Source organism: Talpa occidentalis, unplaced genomic scaffold, assembly GCF_014898055.3.
Source record: "Talpa occidentalis isolate TD23 unplaced genomic scaffold, MPIMG_talOcc4v2.1 talOcc4.4, whole genome shotgun sequence".
Lineage (NCBI taxonomy): Eukaryota > Metazoa > Chordata > Mammalia > Eulipotyphla > Talpidae > Talpa > Talpa occidentalis.
Genome location: NW_023604295.1, coordinates 63513466 through 63536052, shown reverse-complemented (window position 1 = coordinate 63536052; position 22587 = coordinate 63513466). Strand labels below are relative to the sequence as shown.

At 35.4% G+C, this 22587-nt stretch overlaps 1 protein-coding gene across 1 annotated transcript in view; it reads left to right on the top strand.

Moving 5' to 3' along the window:
• The window catches only part of EPHA6 (EPH receptor A6), a 655437-nt gene that overhangs the window by 500063 nt on the left and 132787 nt on the right, over positions 1-22587 (top strand). The window contains 1 exon segment of the mRNA XM_054700683.1: positions 17393-17518. Coding sequence (XP_054556658.1) covers positions 17393-17518 — 126 coding nt within the window.

The following is a 22587-nucleotide window of genomic DNA, read 5'->3' as shown; positions in this document are numbered from 1 at the left end:
TGACTTAGTAAAATCTCTCATCACTTCATTTGTGAACTACAGAGAATCACATAACTTGTATCCCTGCCTCCATTTTTGCTAACCTCCAATTAAAATTCATCCTTCAAACTGCTGCAGGAGTGACCTTTAACAAATAAAAAGCAGATAAAATTACTCCTCTCCTTAAAAATATTCAAGTTTTCCCACAGATTGATGGAGAGTCCACATTCTTTGGCAGATTATTCAAAGTCTCCATTAATCTGGTACTTGCTTCTTCTCTAGGATAATTTTTTAAAATTATTTTATTTATTTATTTATTTATTTATTTATTTATTTATTTATTTATTTATTGTTTATTTATTTATGCAAGCACTGGGTACAGTCAGAAGTGGGAGAGTGAGAGAATTCACCAGAGCCAGAGCGGGGAGCAGAGCAGGCAGAAGGACTGAAGTACACTGCTGAGGGGAGCAGTGGGCCGCAGGAGAGGTCTGCGGGCCATGTGGGACCCTCCTCCGGGGGCCGGGGAGCAGCCGGGGATCGAACAGGCACTGCAGAGGCTGCGGGTAACTTCGCAACCCAGCGCTCAACCGCTGAGCCACTGGGGAGGCCCTCTAGGATAATTTTGGCTAATTATTGTCCAAACATCAGTTTTATTTGACCACTTAAAACTCCTAGAGAGCAGCGTGCTCTCCAGTCACCTGTTTCTGCCTGGAATGCCCCTCTTGGTGGCACTTTTCCACTTTAGATTCAAATCAAGACTTTCCTCCTCCATATAGATTCATGACTTCCATTTTTTCCTCGTTGTAGGCTACTCAAATATGTAACACAGGACCTAAAACACTGTGTTTTCCTTGCTATTTTACATACGTTTGTCTCCCCAAGCACCTCAGGAAGACAGGAATTCCTCATGATGTATCTCAACATGTGGCATGTAAGTGCTCACTAAATGTCTGCTGAGTTAATGAGCAAAAGTGAAAATAAATAATGGATGAATAAAAGTAAGAATAAATATTGAATAAGTCCACCAGTCCTGCAATAAAATATTTCACTTGAGAGTCAATAAACACTTAATTGTATGTATACATTGGCAATATTTAAAAACAGTTTCTACAGTTAGGTTGCTTAATTCCTTGCCTAGTCACTTCTCTGCGAATATTGAAATGTAATGGTTTTTCCTTCATTGGATTGTTACGGAAATTAGCTGAATGCATATTATGTATTAAGAATGTGTTCTGAAGATAAAATGAAAATATAATTTTATATACATTGTGATTAAAAAGGTGAAGACTTGTTTTAGTTAGAAATAATTCTTATTCTTTATGTCTGCATACATTGAAAACTCTGAAATTAAATTATGATAAGCAATATTTCTATAGCTTTTGGAAATAATGTACACATAACAGTATACTCATTTATGAAAAATAACAAAGTTCCTTAATTCCTGCTACATGTTCTGCAAGTGCTTATTGTGATTAGTTTTACTCTCTGATGACTTTTCTTTGTACTGAGGTGTGGGACAGAGGAAGATTATTTAAGTTACTGTGGCTTTTGTGGAATCAAACCCTGGTGAATTCTACATGAAAAAAAATATTTCTTAATGTGCAGAGTCGATTGCCACTGCGAGAATGGTCACATTAATTTTGCTTTTACCCCAGCTGCCACCAATAAGTGGAGTGAAAATAAAATAGTTTTGTGATACAAATATAGATATGATAGATATACAGAAGGCAGTGGTCAGGAAAGCTTTATGAAGACAAAAGAGACGTGAATTGAGAGTAAAAGGTTGTCTAAGCAAGGAGATGGTATAGAAGGCACTCCAAGTTGGGAAGCAGTGCGAATAGAGGTACAAGAGCAGAAGCTTTACTGTATTTCAGAGATGGGGAGCACCTCATTCTCCCTTAACCACAGCCTTATATTGGAAGGAACTAGGATAAATTGGAAAGGTTGGATCATATTATGCAAAGTCTTAAATGCTAAACCTTAAATGCTACCCAAAATGTAATAGTTTTTAAAGATCAGAAAGATTTTTTTGAAGATTAGCAAGTTTTAAAGAATAGGAATATGACAATACTTTCTGAAAGAGAATGGTGTACAAAATTGTTTGGATAGCCAGAGGTTAAAATCAGGTCAGACTTCAAGGAAATAATCTCCTACCACCAATCATGGAGTATATAAGTCAGAATGTGGCAGCAGAAAAGTCATTTTCAGATTCTGTTAAGAGCTGAAGGGCCTGCAAGAAAAAGGTCAGACTGAAATAGTTCATATATAGAGTCAGGGGATGAGAGTTTAAAACTAAAAACCTAAATTCTTAGGTAGACTCTGGGATGGACAGAATTGGGCATGTGACAGAAAAGCCCAGGTCAGGTTCTGTTAGCACATGTGCCGGGGCTTCTCTGTAGGAAGTTGTCATTTGCAGCAGCAATCTCACCTGTTACAAAATATTGCTGTCTGAGTGGTTCAAGAACTCAGTAAATCCTAATAGAGAAAGAGTAATCAATTAGCAGACTACTGCAGTCCTCAAATTAAGGATAGTAAAGTTTTAGACACAAAGGAGCTTCCAGAGAAAAATATTCCTGTTTAAAAAAAAAAAAAAGTTTTAAAATTAAAAAAAATCTTCTTTTGAAAAAATTGTGTCTGTCAGGTAATTTCTCCAAAATTTAAGGACTAACTGATGGATTCTGAAACTGACTTGAAAGCTAATTTTTTGTACATTTTTTAAAGTCACTGTTTTAGTAACCTGCCATTATCATCTCAAGTGCCTGATTATTTCATTATGATATAACTTTCAAATAAGATTTAATCCTTAGGGCCTCCCCGGTGGCGCAGCGGTTGAGCGCTGGGTTGCGAAGCTGCCCGCGGCCTCTGCGGCGCCGGTTCGATCCCCGGCTGCTCCCGGCCACCGGAGGAGGGTCCCACATGGCGTGCAGACCTCTCCTGCCGCCCGCTGCTCCCCTCAGCAGTGTACTTCGGTCCTTCTGCCTGCTCTGCTCCCCGCTCTGGCTCTGGTGAATTCTCTCACCCTCCCGCGCTTCTGACTGTACCCAGTGCATGTATAAACAAAAAAAAAAAAAAAAAAAAAAAGATTTAATCCTTAAATTTTATTTCTCTAACCAAAAGAAACTCCTATTTGAAATTCATTATAGAACTCCTGTTTTCACACTGCACAGCAGACACACATTAGACCCCAGTTTTTCTCTTACTCTGACTCACCATGAATTTACCATTATATAGTTTTAATTAAGATCTAACATTAAGAACCTATACGAAGTGAATTCTCAGTTCACAGAAGATTAATTGCAGAGCTTTGCAACATTTATAAGCACCAAGGTCAATGCGAAATGTAGAAGGTCATTGAGTCTTGCTTGCAAAACAACTCTGGACTCAGAACCACTATTGCAATGCATAGCATACTAACAGCTTGTAAGTATACCTCTACTGCCACTTTCTGTTCATAAAGCCATAAAGTTATTTTGATCCAGTTTCAGTTTTTTTTTCCTTCAGTCAGCATTCTATGCATGTATGCAAGCTATCTTTTTAATCTTGGCAGTCTATCTAAAGTAGAAGCTTTCTTGAACCAAAAATCTATATAGTACTGATTAATGCCTGTGTCACCTTAAACATTAATCCCTTAGTTGTCCATTTTTCCTGTTGTCTGATTTTGTTTTATGCTGATATTTTTAACATGTTTATTATGTTATAAGGTACCCATGGTCATATAAGACCTTAACCAGGACACAGAGTGTAATCATAGAATATGGCTTTTGGGAACCAAATTCTGATTCCCAGAGTTTAAATCTTAGGACAGTATAAACATGTTTTATATATATATATATATATATATATACACACATATATATATATATTTTTTTTTTTTTTAAGATTCCTCTGTGTTTTTGTATAGCTGGTTTAGGAGAGACAACTTTCCTAAGGTGATAACCTTCTCATTTACCTGTTGTATGCTTATTATGTTCCAAATACTACACTGTATACTTTTCTTTTTTTTTTTAATACAGGCATGTTTTATTTATTTATTTGTTTGTTTGTTTGTTTTGTTTATACATGCACTGGGTATAGTCAGAAGCGCGGGAGGGTGAGAGAATTCACCAGAGCCAGAGCGGGGAGCAGAGCAGGCAGAAGGACCGAAGTACACTGCTGAGGGGAGCAGCGGGCGGCAGGAGAGGTCTGCGCGCCATGTGGGACCCTCCTCTGGTGGCCGGGGAGCAGCCGGGGATCGAACCAGCGCCGCAGAGGCTGCGGGCAGCTTTGCAACCCAGCGCTCAACCGCTGCGCCACCGGGGAGGCCCAACACTGTATATTTTTCATATGTAGTTTTACTAATTATTACAAACACTAAAAAAGATTTCTTATTATCATTTCCCCAAATCACAAATAAGGAGTCTAATACAGTGATGGTAAGTAACTTATTCAATATCACATAGCTTGTAGGTGGTGAAGTCAAGATGTGATCTCACTCCAAAGTTCAGGCTTTTGGCTTATTTTAGGTTAAATCATAGACATTCTGCCTACATCTTCATCACAAAATCTATTAGATTATATTCCATGACCATATGTATGATACTTCTGCATTAAGTATAAAGCAATAAAACAAGGATGTTTCTGAGTAAAGAATAACAAACTCTTACAATAGTTTTTTAGTAACATCTGTGTCTATATTGTATAACTGTGTCTCCCAGTTTGGAAATTGTTGAGCTGTTTAAAGGATAGAGAGTGCTGAGGGAGCACTTAATCTTATTTTTGCTTGTGTACAAGAAATTCAGTATGCCCGACAAAGGCCAACAGAAGCAAGAGGAAGTATGCTTTTATTTATTTTTTTGTTATTCCAAAGCTATTTTATTTATTTTTGCTTATATATCTTTTTTTTTTTACTTCATTGTTCCTCTCAGGTATAGTCCCCACAGAATTCCTACCACCAAGTCACCTGTAAGCTGTCACCATAGTCTCTTGTGCACTTTTCTCCCCTGTTTTGATCCCTCTCCTTCGCCCTCCCCTGCTGAATGTCTTTGATTTATCTTTTGCCTGCTAGTTTTGTTTTTGTTTTGTGGTTTCCTGATCCCTTGTTTGGTTACCCTATATTCCTCCTATAAGTGAAACCATTTGATGTTTTCTTTTTCTGTCTGGTTTATTTCACTGAGCATAATCACTTCCAGATCCATTCATGTTGCTGTGAATGGCATGAATGTATCTTTTTTGACTGCTGAATAGTAAGTATTTCACTGTGTATGTATATACCACATCTTTTTCTTATCCAGTCCTCTGTTTTGGGCCATTTAGGTTGTTTCCATATCTTAGCTATTGCAAATAGTGCTACAATAAATATAGGAGTGTAGGTTTCTTTTTGAATTAATGTTTTTGTGTGTTTTGGGTAGATTCCTAGTAGTGTAACTGTTGGATCATATGGTAGCTCTGTTTTAGTAGTTTGAAGGTCCTCCACACAGCTTCATAGCGGTTGGGCCATTTTGCATTCCCACCAACAGTATTAGAAGGTTCCTTTTCCTCCATATCCTCACCAGCATTTGTTGTTGCCAGTTTTTTTTCTCACTGGTGTGAGGTAGTATATCATTGTAGTTTTGAGATGCATTTCCCTGGTTATAAGTGATATTGAACATTTTTTTTTTTCGTATACCTGTTGGCCATTTGCATTTCCTCATTGGAAAAGTGTCTCTTTTTTAAAAAAGATTTATTTATTTATGCATACAAGAGCTTGGGGTACAGGGGGATGAGAGGATTCACCATAGACAGAGTGGAACAGAACAGGCAGACTGACTGAAATACACTGCTGAAGGGAGCAGTGGGCAAGTCAAGAGAGGTCTGCTGTGCCATGTGGGGCACCTCCCTGGCCAGGGATTGAACTCGTGCTGCAGAGACTGTGGATTGTCTCATAGTGCTGTGTTCAACCCCTTGCACACCAGGGAGGCCCTAGAAAAGTGTCTTTTTTAGCTCTTCTGCCCATTTTTTGACTGGACTGTTTGTTTTTGTTGGAAGTGTGCTTTTAGATTATGTTAGAGTAACACTGTAATGTTAAGTAGAGTAACACTGAAAACCAGTAGATTTTGGTTAGCTACAAGTTCAATAATAGATAAGTATTGCATGGCTATTGTTAAAAAAGCTAACAACTTTTTGGGTTCCACTCATAAAAGAAATGGAGCATTTTTAAGAAATTAAAGAGCCCTTTTGTAGTCTGCATCTGGTACACTGTGATCAGTTTCAGATTTAAAGATAACATTTATAAAATACATACTTTACAACAGTGTATTAATCAGGATGGTGAGAATGAGTAAGAGTAAACTTAGTTAGAAAGGCAAGAAAAGTACATGATATTGACCAAAAAAGCATGTGGAAAGAAGCTGTAATAGTATAAAATGGGTTAACAGCTTTATAACCCTACAAGCATTTTTTGATTGTGGGAAGAAAGTATATAATTTATACAACCAATTTTGGGAAATGTGGCCAAAGACACAAGTTGAAAAAGAACTAAGAGAAAAATGCAGTATTTTAGTAAACAAATGATTAATATGAAAATTATCTGATGAATTCCTATAAAATTTTTAAAACAATCCCCCACATAAATTAGGGAAAATTCTGAACATCTATTTGTTTGCATAAATACAAATATTATCAAAAATAAAATATATTCCATTTTACTGGTATCCATTATATGCAACTTACTCTTTTCAAGTGCACACAGGAAATTCTCCAGGGTACACCACATGTTGGATCACAAAACAAGTATCAATATAAATTAAATTTGTATCATAGTTGTGTGGAAAGAATCATAGTATTTTTAAAATTCAATTCAATATGTGATTTCTGATAACCCCTGGAGGTCTCAGAACATGACCACCACAGATAAATGGGACTATTGTATACTAGATCTCCATAAAGCTTCAAGAAATTTCTAGATTCAAAAAAAGTTGTCCAGTGGGTTTTTCTCCTGATGCAAGGAGCAGTTAGATGTACCTGTGTAGGAATAGTATCATTGTGGAGGAGAGTATATTAGTCTCATCCATTAAAAAGTTAATCCCCTTCCCACTTTCCCTCCATCCCACTCACTCATCAACCAGCCTGACCAGCTGACATTCAGGTGGAAGCCCAAATTTGGGGGAATGTTTTCTGTCACTGACATTATAAACCTTAACAAGCCTGCATTTTGGGGGTCAGCAGTTATTTTTTGCCCTCATATTGATCCCAAAGTTATTTTAAGTGAAAGGATAATTCAATTCGGGAAGACTGCTTTTTTATCTAAGTTCAAAGCATACCATTTTTATTTAACATGTATGCTTGGTTTTACTTGGAAAGATGAAAGTAAAAACTCATTCATGTATAAAACTGTGACAATAAAATTAGATTAGCAATGACCCATGGGATGTTTGCATTTATTAACCAGAACTCTCCTTGTCAAAAGTAAAGGTTTATAACAAGATTATATAGAAAACATATAATCACAATTTATTCAGTCATTCGGTTTTTGTGATAGGGATACAGTGAACAGGTTCACATGATGTTGGCTTCATAGAAATTACTCTAATAATGGAGATGTAGATAAATAGTTTAGAATAGTCAAAATTATAATTATGAAGGCTGTTTCAAATTCAAAGTGTGAGGTAAAAGTCATCATAGGCTATTGACACAGCTCATTTGGGTCCAGGCATGTTAAAAGAGGAGAAATCAAATGATTAATTTAGGGTTAGATTCTGTTAGGAGTGACAGAAAACCCCAAATAACAGTGATTAAAGAATAAAAATTATTTCTGTCATACATAAGCAACAACCAGAGGTAAGCAGGCCATGCCGGTGTGATGACTTCATGATTCTGAAAAGTGGGACTTTTTTTTTTTGAGTGACTCCTTCCTTGAGTGACTGTCTTTAGTACACTGCCTAGGATGGTGACTTTAGCTCCATGCTTAAAAGAGGAAAGGGTAAACATGGTCATCTATGACCCTAAAAGGGGTCATATGTTCCAGCCTTTGGTTGGAACATAGTCACATAGCCTCTACTGGATGCATACGGAATCTGAAAAAATACAGTCTTTATTCTGACTAGCCATATGACAGCTCATAATGAGGGGCTCGGAAACTAAAAAAAAGAAAAAGAAAATAAATATTGATGAGTCCTGCCAGTCTCTGAGGACAGAGCATAACCTTCCTTGGTTTTCAAGTTTGAACTAAGGTTGTTCATTTTGTGGTATGTCCAGCATGTGCTGTGTGATATAAGTATGATTTAATCCTTAAAAGTTGTTTCAGGTGGGACATTTTCACACAGAGGAAATTATTACTATTTTTTTCATAAGGTATGCATTATAAATCAAAGAAAAAACCCTTAGGGAAACAAAATGTTTGGTTTCATTCCAGAGTAAATGTCTGAAATAGTCTTAGACATTTGTTCATTGTATATAATTGTGATAAAAATTTGGCAAATTTATAAACACATACACATACAAATTCACGTTTTTCTTAGACCTATATGTCGTTTACCCAAAACTCTATCACTTCTTCATTGTTTATTTCTTGACAAGCCTATTCCACTATCCAGTATGTATCTTTGCCAGCCTTTCCTATCTGTAAGTGCAGTTTGCTAGATTATAGCGAAATCTATCCTTAAATACAAACTTTCTGGGACTCTTTCCAAACTCAGAGTTTGTGATTACAGTTAAGCAATGATATTGTCACTTGCCTTTTTTTCTTCCCTGAAAATACCTCATCTCCTTTGGTCACTGCCATTCAGTACTTGAAAATGTGATTTGAAAAACAAGTTTAAATGGGGCTTTCTAATTAGGCTGGACTCATTTATACTTTCCCAACTCTGTATCCCAGGTTACCCTGGAGTTATATGCACCCAATTAAAGAAAATTCAATTTAAGATCTATATGCCTTTGAGTATGAATGGGTTACACTCAATGATTGAGTTTGATCCAACTGCTCATTCAGCTGAAGTGAATTAAGTCTTCTAGGGCACCAGGGTACCATTTAGTAAATTACCTCATCCAACACACTCAATTTGCCTCACATGGGTGAACAGCTTTCTTCCAGGGAGTAGTTTCATCACCCCAGTTCTGCTTTGGCCCACCCTTATTGATGCTAAAAGGCGATTCATATGACACAAAATTTATTCACAGCCTCAGACAATATAACTACACTATCATCAGCCCCACTTACGAGCACATGTGCCAGTATTTAAAGGGCAAATTAGAACCATTTTGTTTGGATTTTTTTTTTATAAATCAAACATAAATGCAAGTGCATCATTGTTCCCTAAACTCCAAAACCACAAAATCTGGAGATAAAATGATTTGGCCCCTTAAAAGTAACAATAAACATACATTTTTTTTCTTTATTAGCACAACATGAACACAAAATGAGTCTTTAGAGATAGCAATAAAATTGAGTGTAATACTTTGAAAGCAGTAAGTTTGTATTTTTTACTTGCAAACGTAAATGTTCCTTTAATTTCAATTCATTCATGTTCTTCTCTTATTAACTGTAGACATTTATTGCTTCCTCTTTTGAAAACTAACATCCAGAGCATAAAACACTTTTTGTGGTCCCATAATTTTTTAAATAATGCTTTGAAAGTGACAGGATGCCCAAAAAGTCCATGAAAAATAAAATGCATTCAGAATGCTTCCAACTGTTTTCCTCTCCACGTATATCATGTCAGAAGCTGCTGTTTGTCTCACAGTCGCTATATCCAAGAAGCTGTAATCATTCACCACCTTTGGCAGGATGTTTTAGCAAACTACCCAAATTTACATCCAAGCCAATATTTAAAATGTAACAGAAAGCATGCATGTTAAGTGAGGCATATTCAATGGTGAACAGTACCTGCTAGCTCTCTTTCTCACATTTTCCTCTCACATTTTCTCACATTTCCACGAATCTCCTTCAGCGATTCTCATGGAACAGGACATACTTGGATCCTCATTCCAAATTCAGCCTAATAGTACACAATAGTGAAAGCGGTAGCACAGCAAAATGCTGAAAGTTTGTCAATGGAGATATTTTACTTCTAACAATTTTGACATGCTCTTTTCTTATGGTTTAAGAGAAATATAATCAGACTTCTTTGAGTCTGTTTCCATTTTCTTCCTTATTATCAAGAATAAGCTTTACCTCAGATCAGACCTGAAAATTCAGGTACTATAGACCTCAGAGACATCAAACTTGAAAAAGGAATAGCCTCAGTATACCTACCTCTTTTCAATCCCATTTCACAGTTACGGTCTTATTCCTTATTTATTGAACAGTTACTATTAGTCACTTATAGATACTTTTCATATGATCCATAGTATCAAGTTGGCTTATATCTGGTTCGTTTTAATCCCATTTCACCATTATGTTCTTATTGTAAAATAGAGCCCAACACACTGTTATTAGTCTGTGTCAAGTCAGAATTTAATTTTCTGGCCCCTATTTAGGAGAGTTAGGTCTGCAGAGGACGAATGAGTGGTGAATCAGTCTCTCACCTCACAGAATTTCATCTCTAACAGTGTCTTACTTTTCTCTGGGGCTTAAAGAATTCAGATTTCTCTGCCACAGGAACATCTCCTTTGTCCCTTAAATATATTAATGAAAGGGCATATATACACAAGTAACATAAATGAAGGAGAGGATATGTGTAGAGGCCTAATGTCCAGATATTTATAAGTCACTTTCTATCTACCTAGGAATGAAAGAACATATGAGCTAGTGAGAATGGCTTTACATGTCATAAAATCTTTATGACTCTAATGATATTTTGACTAACTTTATGAACTAACTGCATGAATTTTGCCCATAGAAGTTGTTCTCCAAACCATTAGTAACTTTGTTATGAATAAGGAAGGCACTAAGATATGCTTTACAGTTCCTGTTTTTACAAGTGACCTTCGCTGTTGACCCCTACAACATATTATGCCCACTTCTGTTGGAACTAACGAAATGAAAAACTCTTCAAGGAACATATATCATGATATGTCATGAACTGAAGGAATTATACTACAAGGTAAAATGTAGTGTTATATATGAGAAAGGGAAAAGAACCAAGAAAGGAGGGTAGGAGAACATTACGTGATTGACTTCTGGTCTTCTGGGAATTATTGTAAAGCAAAGTTTTGAAACAAGATCCTTCTGACTCCCACACTTTTGTGCTATTCCCTGTGGAGGCTGTGATGCCTTCTGGGGAAGACCATATGAAGGCAGAATTATCCCAGTAAGGAAAAAATTGAAAGTCTCATAGAATGGGTGATTCTGGAATAGGGCATTTAGAATGGCTCAGGACAGAGAGGGCATTCTCACTTTGTGCTGGAAGGAGTGAGCAAATATTCGAGTAACAATAAATAGTCTATCATCTTTGGAATAAAATGTGAAGATTTTGAAACCATTCTTATGTTTTGGGTTTGTACTAAGCAGTAGGGAGATTTTGAAAGTTTTTAACGAAGAATGACATAATTTGAAGTGGATGGACTCAGAGAGACGATTAGACCATGCATGGTTGCATGTAGGGCATAGACAGAAATCCTCAATGCTTGTCTCAAGCAAAAAGTACCCCTGAAAAAGTGTAAATGTCTTTTGCAACATTACATCATCTACCATCACCATTATGGTACTGTCCCATTCATACATTTATGGTATTAGAATTGATGTCAAGTCATTTGAGTCTCAATTAGTTTTGTTCTCTGTTGGCTGCTCTCAATTATTTTCAGGACTAATTGTGTTCCATGTTTATTTTCAATACCAATCAGATTTTCAAAATGATAATTACCAAACCAAATTGTCCTGCTATCTAATACATACCATAAAGATGCCAAATGAAAAATGACTACCTTTTTTTTTTAAAAGATTTATCTATCTATGCATACAAGAGCTGGGGTACAGGCCAGAGATGCAGGGGGTGAGAGGATTCACCAGAGACAGAGTGGGGAACAGAACCGGCAGACTGACTGAAATACTGCTGAGGGGAGCAGCGGGCGAGACAGGAGAGGTCTGCTGTGCCATGTGGGTTGCTCCCCAGCTGGCTGGGAATTAAACCTGTGCTGCAGAGGCTGAGGACTGCCTCACAATGTGGGGCTTAACCCCCTGCGCCACCAGGGAGGCCCAAATGACTATCTCAGCCTTAAACGTGAAATTTTTATTATATATTAACACACTTGTCTGCAGATAGCACTGCCAATAACCAGAAGTGAAACTAATTTCAGAATATTCTCTTTCATACTTTATATATGTGAGAGCTTCCATGTGATATACCCAACAACAGGATAAATATTCTCAACCAATGGCCAGTCTCGTCTATAGACAGCCTTAGAAAGTTACAAAGAGGCAGATGCAGCTTGCCTCATGACCTCTTTGTCAAGTGTGCTAAAGGTGCAAACTTCCCCTTAGTTATGTGACAGAAATACCCATAGTTCATAAATGTCAAATTCACTGCACATTTTAGCTATAGAAGCTAAATAGTTCTATCACTTATACACATTGATAAATGGTGCTTAACAGCTCCTAAGTAGACTCCTTGGCAGCCAAGGTATAAAAGCATTTTTAAAACACTATAGTTTCAGAGTCTCACCCAGAAGGAAAAAGGTGGTTAGGAATATGCCAACCCAGGCCCTATGTGTTGGCTAAGTCAAGAGGGCCTGCTTTTCAAGTTCAGTTCGTCCCTTCACCATTTCTTAAATAAAAGAACTCTACAATTTTCAGAATTTTAGTCTGTCTCTTGTTCCTAAACACTAGCTTTTCATTTGTATTTAAAATAGAAAGTCATACATCTCATTGAACTTTAAATTATACAGTTTTGAGAATATATATTAGAATATGGTTTTAAGCACTCTGACATTGAAACAACTCAGTGTGTTTGTCCAGATAAAGTCAAACTACCTTTGAACTATTCACATAGAGTTGATTTTAATTCAACTCAATAAATATTACATTGAGCTCCCACCATGCCCAACATCTGTGACTGGGCAAAGAGAACAACAAGACATGCATGACTCATCCCTGTTTGTAAGGCTCACAGCCTAGTGGGGAAGCAAATATGTAAGCTAAAAGTCAACAGCTGCCAGCCCAGACTGGAGTCGCATAAGGGGTATATTACTTGATTTCTACAGTGTTCTTTAAAACATCTGAATTCATTGCCCTTAGCCAGAACTCTCAACCTTCAGTTCAACTCAAAACCTGTGTCACCAACCTGATAAACTTATTTATTGCATCTGATGGACTCTTAAAAGCATTTAAGTTTGGCATAAAAATTTAAAGCAAATAAGTTTTATATATATATATATATATAAAACTTTATATAGTAGTGTTATACCTCTGTTACAGTGACTACAATATATATAGTATATATAGTGTATATATATATAGTATATAGAGGTATATATATATATATATATATATATATATATATATATTAGCGTTATACCTCTGTTACAGTGACTAAGATTATACAGAGGCATAGAGGAAGGAATAGGGAGTTCACCCCAGGGTGTCAGACATGTTTTGACAGAGACCAAAAGGTACCAAGAGCTTTCTTCATGGAGAAAATATCATGGAGGAATGGAGACATGAAACAACAGGTCAAAGTTAGAAAATTAAAAAAGAAATATTTATTCCTAATAAGTCACTAATCGGTACTTTTTATATGATCCAAAATAATATAAATAATGTTCTTACTATTAGCTCCATTTTTCAAATGAAGAAACTAAGTATCAGATAACACAAATAGGTTACCCAAGGACAATCAGCTAGTGAATAGCAGAGTCAGTATTCAAAGGTTTGTCCAGTCTCAACACTTAGGTATCTTCACCATTAAACCTGAGGGATGTATTACCAGAACGCAGATTTATTCAAGATAGTTTTTTGGTAATTAAGATTCCAAATTCTACCAAATATAAACATAGGTAAGACCACTGCTCATACCCCACATTTGGAGGAAATATAGGTTTAATTCAATGTAACAAATGGAATAAAATGTTATAAACAAATTTAGAGCTTAAAAGAAAATTAGGGAAGTTCTTAGTCCAAGTTCATGATTTTACAGTTGAGAATATCCAGGCGTGTAAAATACTTGATTTTTAAAAAGTAAAAAGCCCTTTATTTTAAACATAAATTTAAATGGGGCCTCCCTGGTTGCGCAGGCGGTTGAGTGCAGCGCTGTGAAGCTGTCTGCAGCCTCTGCGATCCTGGTTTGATCCCTGCTGGCCATGGAGATACCCACATGGTGAGCAGACCTCTCCTGTCTCGCCTGCTGCTCCCCTCCGCAGTGTATTTCAGTCAGTCTGCCTGTTCTGTTCCCCACTCTGTCTTTGGTGAATCCTCTCACCCTCCCGCACATCTGGCCTATACCCTGGTTCTTGTATAAATAAATAAATCTTTAAAAATAAATAAATAAATTTAAATGTATTTTTTCAATAAATGTATTTAATAAGTTTCAAAATATTTTTATTCCCCTTGTGAATGCTATACATAGGGTCATAAAATAATTTACAGCTACCAAAATTTAATCATGCATGTCCTATAGGTTCTACAGGTTTAAAAATGACTCAAGGGAAGCTGCAAGTTTCTATTTAAAAGCACTGAACAAATAACTCATAAAACTCTAGCCATGAAGCTGCTCTTTTTGCTTCAATACTTTTATTGTGACCTCTATTGAACAGCAACAGGAAGAAAAATCTATAAAATTCATATTGCTGTGACCTGAAGGCTGAAAAATAGTCAAAAACAAACTAGTAATGGTTGCATGATCCTTAATTGTATTTGGTACCGAAGAATCTGCAAGGAGATTAGCTGTGCAGGTAACTGAAGAAGAAATACTAATTTACTTGAGGGCATATTTCCATTTATTAGAATTAAGAAATGAGCAGAATTCTATAATTGCATCCTTGGCTTAACTAAAATCATTTCCTGAAAATAATAGTTTTATATCAAAAATTATTTGATTTCTGATTTTTTGTACTAGAAATATGTGTCACAGTGTCAGATAAGAAAGGTAAATAATATTTACTGGATAAATTTATATGGATCAATGAATAGATAAAGGGATAAATGAATTTTTCATGATAAGAATAGTTCTCTTTCATATTCTAAGCATAAATGAAAATTACCTCTCCTCTACTTAATAGAAAATTGCTACTGACCTAGGATACCACTGAGCAGGCAAAGTTCTTTAGATTCTAGCAAGATAGTCATTAAAGAGCAACTTTTCAATTTTATCTGATCGTAATTATCCATACATTCAGTTTGCATTTATGGAAACCCTACACCGCATCATCTGATCAAGACAGAAGAGACTATGTTGGAGTCCCAGATGGCCCACTTCATGTATCTCAGGCAGGAATCTCTCCTCCACCAATCAGGACAGAGCAGCTTGCTTAGTTTTTCTAGAATGCATGTGATTATGTAAAGAGACTCAAAATAAAGGTCTTTATGAAGTAAAAGGTGCATTCTTCCAGTGCCTTCTGTGAAAATGTTCCTGATCTCAGTGATGATGAATCTGTTCATGAGTCTTCACAGAAAACTAGGAAACATGTGGTCACACATAATGGATTGATGGTTTTTAGTCTTTACATCGCCCAGCTGAGGAGAGAATGAGTAATGCTAAAAACAATTGTAATAGAGAAACTGTTATTCTTTGAAAACTTATTACAAGTTTAATCTAAGTGAGCAGACTCCTCCATTAATCGGTCAAGTCAGGAGTCAGAATTCAGGCAATGTCAATGGCTGTTTTCATATTGTGGTCTCTTTATATGACCTACTGACACGGAGTAATCTTTTTTTTGTTTCTCAATGAGCATTGCTAGCCTTTGGAGATCTCTCTCCTTTGTGCGGAAGGCATATACCACTTATTGCAATGCTTTCAGCATCCATCTGACCTTCACCCTTTAAGTACCAATAATGTCTTTCCCCACTCATAATTTGTAGCACTCCCTTGGGGCAGTGAGAACCATCAAACTAATGAAAGACTCATAAATCATTGATCCCTGCAGCCAGTGACTTATGTTAATTTACTTTATACCAGTGGTGACTAGTGCCTTTCATCCATCTGATATCTAAAAGTACTTGAAATTATATTAGAAGAAGATTGCCAGATTCAACAATTAAAAATATAGGACACCCAGTTATCTGGTAACTCTATATTTAAGACAAATATAATATGAATGTCACATCCTAATTTCTCTTTAACCCATCAGCTCAAGGTCACAAACTGGAAATTCAAATATTTGAAATTTACAAAAATCATGGACTAAGTGATACAAATTTTGTGTTGAGGAACAGAGTGATGTCTGACTATAGGACTTATTAAATCTGAACATAGGAAGAGGATCCCAGGTCTCTAATATAAAAACTGCTGGCCTCATAGGGGTTTCAGAGAGATTAAAAGAATGTGTTTCTTACAACCATCAGTGTAACTTTCTTAGGGTGTTATTGTGATTTAAACGTAGATACACCAAATCAACTACCAGTGCTGCAAATGCACTAGTAATTGCAAATATATTAAATTTTTTTTCTAAATGACTTTAGTGATTTCCAGGTCATTGAGACATCAAATTGTAAAGCTACTATTCTAGAGTTTAGGTTTTCTAATTCATGTCCACATGATAGCCATCTCCCAAATAGGAAGTGGCTCGTTATTCATCCTTTATTTTTAATCTTAGTGGAAATATTTTGTCCTGGGAATCTGCCAGCTACATGATATCACCTCTTCACTTCTCGCCTCAGTTTGCTGGTCTTTAAAGTGAAGATTTTTTTGACTGGATGATCTCTCCAGTCCTCCCAGCTCTAATAATCTTTTATTCTATGATTCATATAATTTTTGGGTAAATTTAAGTAGTTGCTGTTTTCCTTCACAGGAACCTTGTAAAAAAAGAAAATGCATGTAGTTCTACCTTTGCAAACTCTCATGTCTTATCCCTAATAGAAAAGTATAACAACTTAAAATTTGTACCTGTTCATTTTCTTAGCAGTATTTCAGAAACATGTGATCACTGCGTAGTCTAAAATGTTTCCTTATTTTAAGCACTAATTCTGATACACCTAGAGGAATGCACTGTTCTTTTTAGAGTGGCATGACCTCAGACCCTTTTGTAATTATTTTCCACATATCTGTAACTCATATGGAGGTAAATTCTGCAAATAGACATCAGTGACTTATGTTTATGTCCACTTTGTGAAATATAGGTTAAGAATTTTTGTCTTAGCAGTTGATACTTCTAATCCCCCTTTGACTACAACTAGTTAAGAGTAACTTTCTTTAAAAGAATAAATAATAGGTAGATTTTTTTTTAATTTATAAATGAGAATGCATTCCGTTTATTTTCATTCCATAGCTTCCTTGTAAGATTATTGATAATAAGTTTTATTACTGCTAAATGATCAACAAATATTCCAAAAAGTAAACTTTGACTGATGTTAATTTTTATCTCTTAAAAGGATCCTTCCCAGCCATTGGGGTGGAGGCATTCTGCCCCAGCTTCCTGAGGGCAGGGTTTTTAAATAGCATCCAGGCCCCGCATCCAGTGCCAGGGGGAGGATCTTTGCCACCCAGGATTCCTGCTGGTAGGTATTTCAGGTGAAGTTTTCTGCACTTTATATAGCACTAGGATTGTGCTCACAGTTGATGAATCCATAACATAAAAATAAATATTTCTAAAACATGTTGGTGCAAAGAAATGAAAGGGGCTTTTCAAAATGAGGTGACAATATGTATGATGCCCACTGTTGTGAAAATAACATAAAGGGAGTAGAAAAAGATAACCTAAACACCAAATTAATACAAAGCAGACACTTCTAGGCAAATTTTATATAAATCAAAATTCAGGTTTAAGATCCAAAATTTGTAATTCAAGAATAATAGAAGAATGGATATAAACCACATTATCACTTGTAATTAGCTAGAAAAGAGAATTTAAAACTGAGTGTATTTACAGAAAGAGTAATTCTATACCTGGGTGAGTTTATAGAGATTTAATAAAGTTCCATTTCACTAGAGAAAAATGATTTGAAAGAAAGGACAAAATATAACAAATTTGAAAGACATTTTAGAGGAAAAAAATTAATGGCCAATTCTCCCTAAAAATGCCAGTCTGACCAAATCTGTGTTTTATCAGTGAGAGAAAAATGTTTAGGATGTTGAACATTTTAAAATGCAGTTTCAAAGTTTAGTAAATAGTTTGTGGATTATTTCTAATAATAAAATCAAGTATTGTTTTGTCATTTTGTAAGCAACCAGATGTGTCTTCTCCCTCATACCTGAAGGATGCAAGCACACATCATATTGCATATATGTTTTGGAAAAATAGAATTAGGATGCTGAGTTTTGGAGTTCTTTGCCATATTTCTTATGTTTTGTTATTCATGATTACTAATTAAGCTACAAATTGTGGTACCAATGTATGTATGATACCACTGTATTCTGTAGGACTGGCCTAGCCAGCAGTATAATGAGAACATTTGAAAGACCTGGGCAATCCAATAATGACAGAATCCTAAAGTGTGCATTTCTTACTTTTCTTTTTTTTTTTTTTAAAGCATATTCTTTTTTTTTTAAAGATTTATCTTTATTTATTTATTTTATTTATTTATACAAGCACTGGGTACAGTCAGAAGTGCGGGAGGGCGAGAGAATTCACCAGAGCCAGAGTAGGGAGCAGAGCAGGCAGAAGGACCGAAATACACTGCTGAGGGGAGCAGTGGGCGGCAGGGGAGGTCTGCGCGCCATGCGGGACCCTCCTCCGGTGGCCGGGAAGCAGCCGGGGATCGAACCGGCACTGCAGAGGCTGCAGGCAGCTTCGCAACCCAGCGCTCAACCGCTGTGCCACCGGGGAGGCCCTTTCTTACTTTTGTTAGCAAAATTATACCACCAAGCATAAGATCATTACACTGACATTTTTATTTTGGCTTTCAGTTTTCTTTTGGCTTTTCAGTTTTGACCCTTACTTTCGTAATTAAACATACAAAATAACCATAAATATATTTCAAAGTGATTTAGTTTTTATCATTAGATACTTACCAATATAGTTGGAGTCTTTTTGGGCCAACAATGTTACTGATAAAGAGCGAAAATTAAGTAAATTAAAAATAGCGATTTTAATTCTAATGAGTTTTGCTACCTCTCCTTCCACCCCTCCCCAAATAAAAATGGTATCAATTACACAGGAATGTCGTTGTTGGAAAAAAATCTATATAGGCTAAGCTCTCCGAGTTAGCTGCAAATATCAAATGTAGCTTTCATATATTGACTAATATATCTCAGTGGTTGGAAATGAGGATGATATATAGTTTAAAGGTTTAACCCTTAACTTTTAATGACAAATCTTGGTGAATATAGGTACATTTGGCAGAAATGATGTTACAAAATCCAGTAGTGACCTGAATTATTCAACAATACTGTTTTAAAAAAATAACTCTTGTCATTGAACCACTGAAAATGATAGGAGGAAGATGATATTTCTATAACACATACACAGAAACAACTTTCCACAGATAGATCTAAAAGAACACTCTAGCACTCTGTTAGTCTAGGCTTTATGCCAGATTTCCCTCCAGCTTTCATAGAAGAGAAAACTCAGTTCAGTTTTCATGACTTAAATACAAATCAGGTATAACAAAATTGCTTCATAAAAAATGTATGGATCTAAACTTGTTCCTGTTCTCTCAAACTGAAATTAACTCACTTTTCCTGGCTTACATCAGGAAGTGATAAGTGATTACTGTACACTTTCTTTCTCTGTTATTTTTCAGTAAAGACTACTATGATTTCTAAAGTAAATTTTATCTCCTATTCCACTGTCACTTATTTCCTTAGAATTTCCTTACACTTTCATGTAAAGAGGAATGAGACTGTAATTATGAGTTTTCATTGTTTCATGTTTAATATATATATATAAATTATTTCTTTGCCATTTAATAGTTGAACCAGTGACCTTTCATATAGGACATTAACTTGAGGGCAGGAAGCAGTACCCCCTTGCTCAGTCAGTGGCACTTTTAAACATTGGCTTACGGGTGATATCCACTAGGCAGCAATTAATTTTCTTTCTACTAATTCATTTTGTCACAATACTTTGAGGATCTCATAAGATATTTATGTATCATTCAAGGAAAAACAAAACCTGTTTATTCCCAGTTACCTGCCTTATACAAATTTAAATGAGATATGTGGCCATGTCTTATAGAAAATGGTTGCTTTGCATTCCTATCATAATGTACAATCAAGGAGGAATATTTTTATCCTTATTTTTTCATTAAGTATAATAATAAATCATTGAGTCATGTGACCCACAAAGCAAACTAGCTTGAAATCAATATTTATATAACAGATATAATTTATTTATATGACCTTTTTCCTTTCTAGAAAGGTCATAGTAAAAGGTTAATATTCTTAACTTCAAATAGATTAAAAACACCAGGAAATAATTGGTGAAAGTTGAATAGCAAGAATATCCATATATTTAAAACAATGCTTTTCTTATAGTAGTTACCTAGTGATGTAGGAAAATTACAGTAGAGCAAAAAAGAAAGGAGTGGGGCAGGAAGAGAAGGGACAGGAGCTAAGAGAAAAGGATGGAAAAATAAAGGAGGAATTAGAATGACATACCTCAACTACATTGTTCAAAGTCTTACCCCTGCATGCCTCCTACTGATATCAAATTGAACCTCGTTGAAAAGAATTAATATCCCTCTTCAAACATGTTAGCAAGCACATACTCTAAAATGATAAGCTTGCTCTCTTTGCACCATCTTCTTTTAATTTGTGCCATCTGATTTAATTCTGTAGTCAATGCTGTTTGAAAGTGGGACAATGCATTTTTATATACCACAGAGTATTAATTCTCCTTAGGGCCTTAGATGCTTATGATGACTTTGTTCCTACCCTTTGTTCCTACTTACCATATATAGATAAAATCAGAGTAATAAAAAGCCACTGAAAAATAAATAGTGCAAAGATAATGATGAAGCAGTGTATTGAAGTTTCAGTGATTCAGTCTTGTCTGTCACTTCATAGTAATTACCATCTGCCATCAGGTGGTATCTTAAATTTACAAAAGATGCAAACATTACAATGCAAGTTAAAAACTAGGCTTATTTATAAAATATAAAGACATTCATTATCTCATAATTACTCATAAAATAACTTACGTTAGTTATACTTAGATCAAAAACAAAAAATCTAGTTTACAATTTTTTGGTCCAATTCCTGTTATTGATTATAAGAGAACTGATGTTTTTCACTAAAAAATAACTCATTTATAGAAATTGGATTGTAGACCAAACTCAAATGTATGTCTTACACTCACAAGCTTTTTCAATAATAAACAGTCTATAAAAGAGAAAAGATAGGAAACAGACAGCATATGGGATTTAGAAAGAGACAAATTCTGAAAAAAGTCAATATTAAAGATCTTCCTAATACTTCCTTTATGGTTAATCTAGGAAGCTCTTTAGTTGTTGGAGAACTGTTCTCCTGAAACAACATCTTACCTGTCTACCTGTGCTTTAGTGCAGTTTATCTCTATAAAACATCTCTTGACATTTTAAATTGAACTTCTCTTCATTGCACATTACATGTCATATCCAAAGAAAATGGCAAAGATGGGGTCAAGAACTCACTGTCTTTACCTTCTTGCTAAGTCAATTCCATGAGACTCCTTCTTTGTTTACTCTGAATCAAATAACAAGAGAAATATGAACACATGGGAACTCAAAAAGCAGATTTGCAAATACAAAATATATAATTAATAATAATATTATTCCTTACCCTTTGGAAAGAGATTTGAAATGAGACTTACACTCAATCCGCAATGGTGGGAAATTAATTCATTATCCAGTTTGCGATAAACTAATAACAGATCTAACTAAGCCATTTTTCTAGCAAAGGACAAAGTGCTGAGTCAGTATGAAAATGTCTTCAAAGTCCATTGACAGTGATTATCAATATTTTTGCTTCTAAATTTCATGTGAAACCCTACCTGATATGGAGCTGGGGCAAATATTGTATGCAGTATTATTCAGTCAAAAAAATTTTATTCAGAAGGCATGTAGTTTCGATGTTAGAAATAAGCCAGTAGTGATAAATATGATTGGAACTGCAGAGAATATAGGGTCTAGTGAATATAATATTATCAGGTTTTGATGCATATGGAGGAATGCAGAAAAGCAGTAACACTGATGTAACTAGGTGGCAGACTTTGAAGGAATATTCAATAAGTTAAGGGAAATTGGCATGAACACAATATACCAAAGGAAATCAATAGTGAAAAAATATATACATTTTAAGTATAAACTTCAATTCAGAAAAAGCTAAGTGAAACATTAGATTTCTTTCTATGTTCAGGCTTTCTAGCATCTCAGTTTGTCTACCTGACATTTAACATTGAGTTCAATGTTAAAATTCTAAACAACTTTCTAAAGTTGCTTTCTTTTGTATCCACAATTTGATGTTTCGAAATTAATCACTTAATGGAAAAACAATTTCCTCTGGCTTTACTCCTTCTAAAAATACGATGATTCTTTTCATTTTTTCTCTATATAAGGCAATTTCCTTGCTCATCTTTTAAAGAAGTGTTGTAATGAATATAACAGATAAGAGACAATGATTTGCTTTCTCAATTAGAGGTCATGATGAG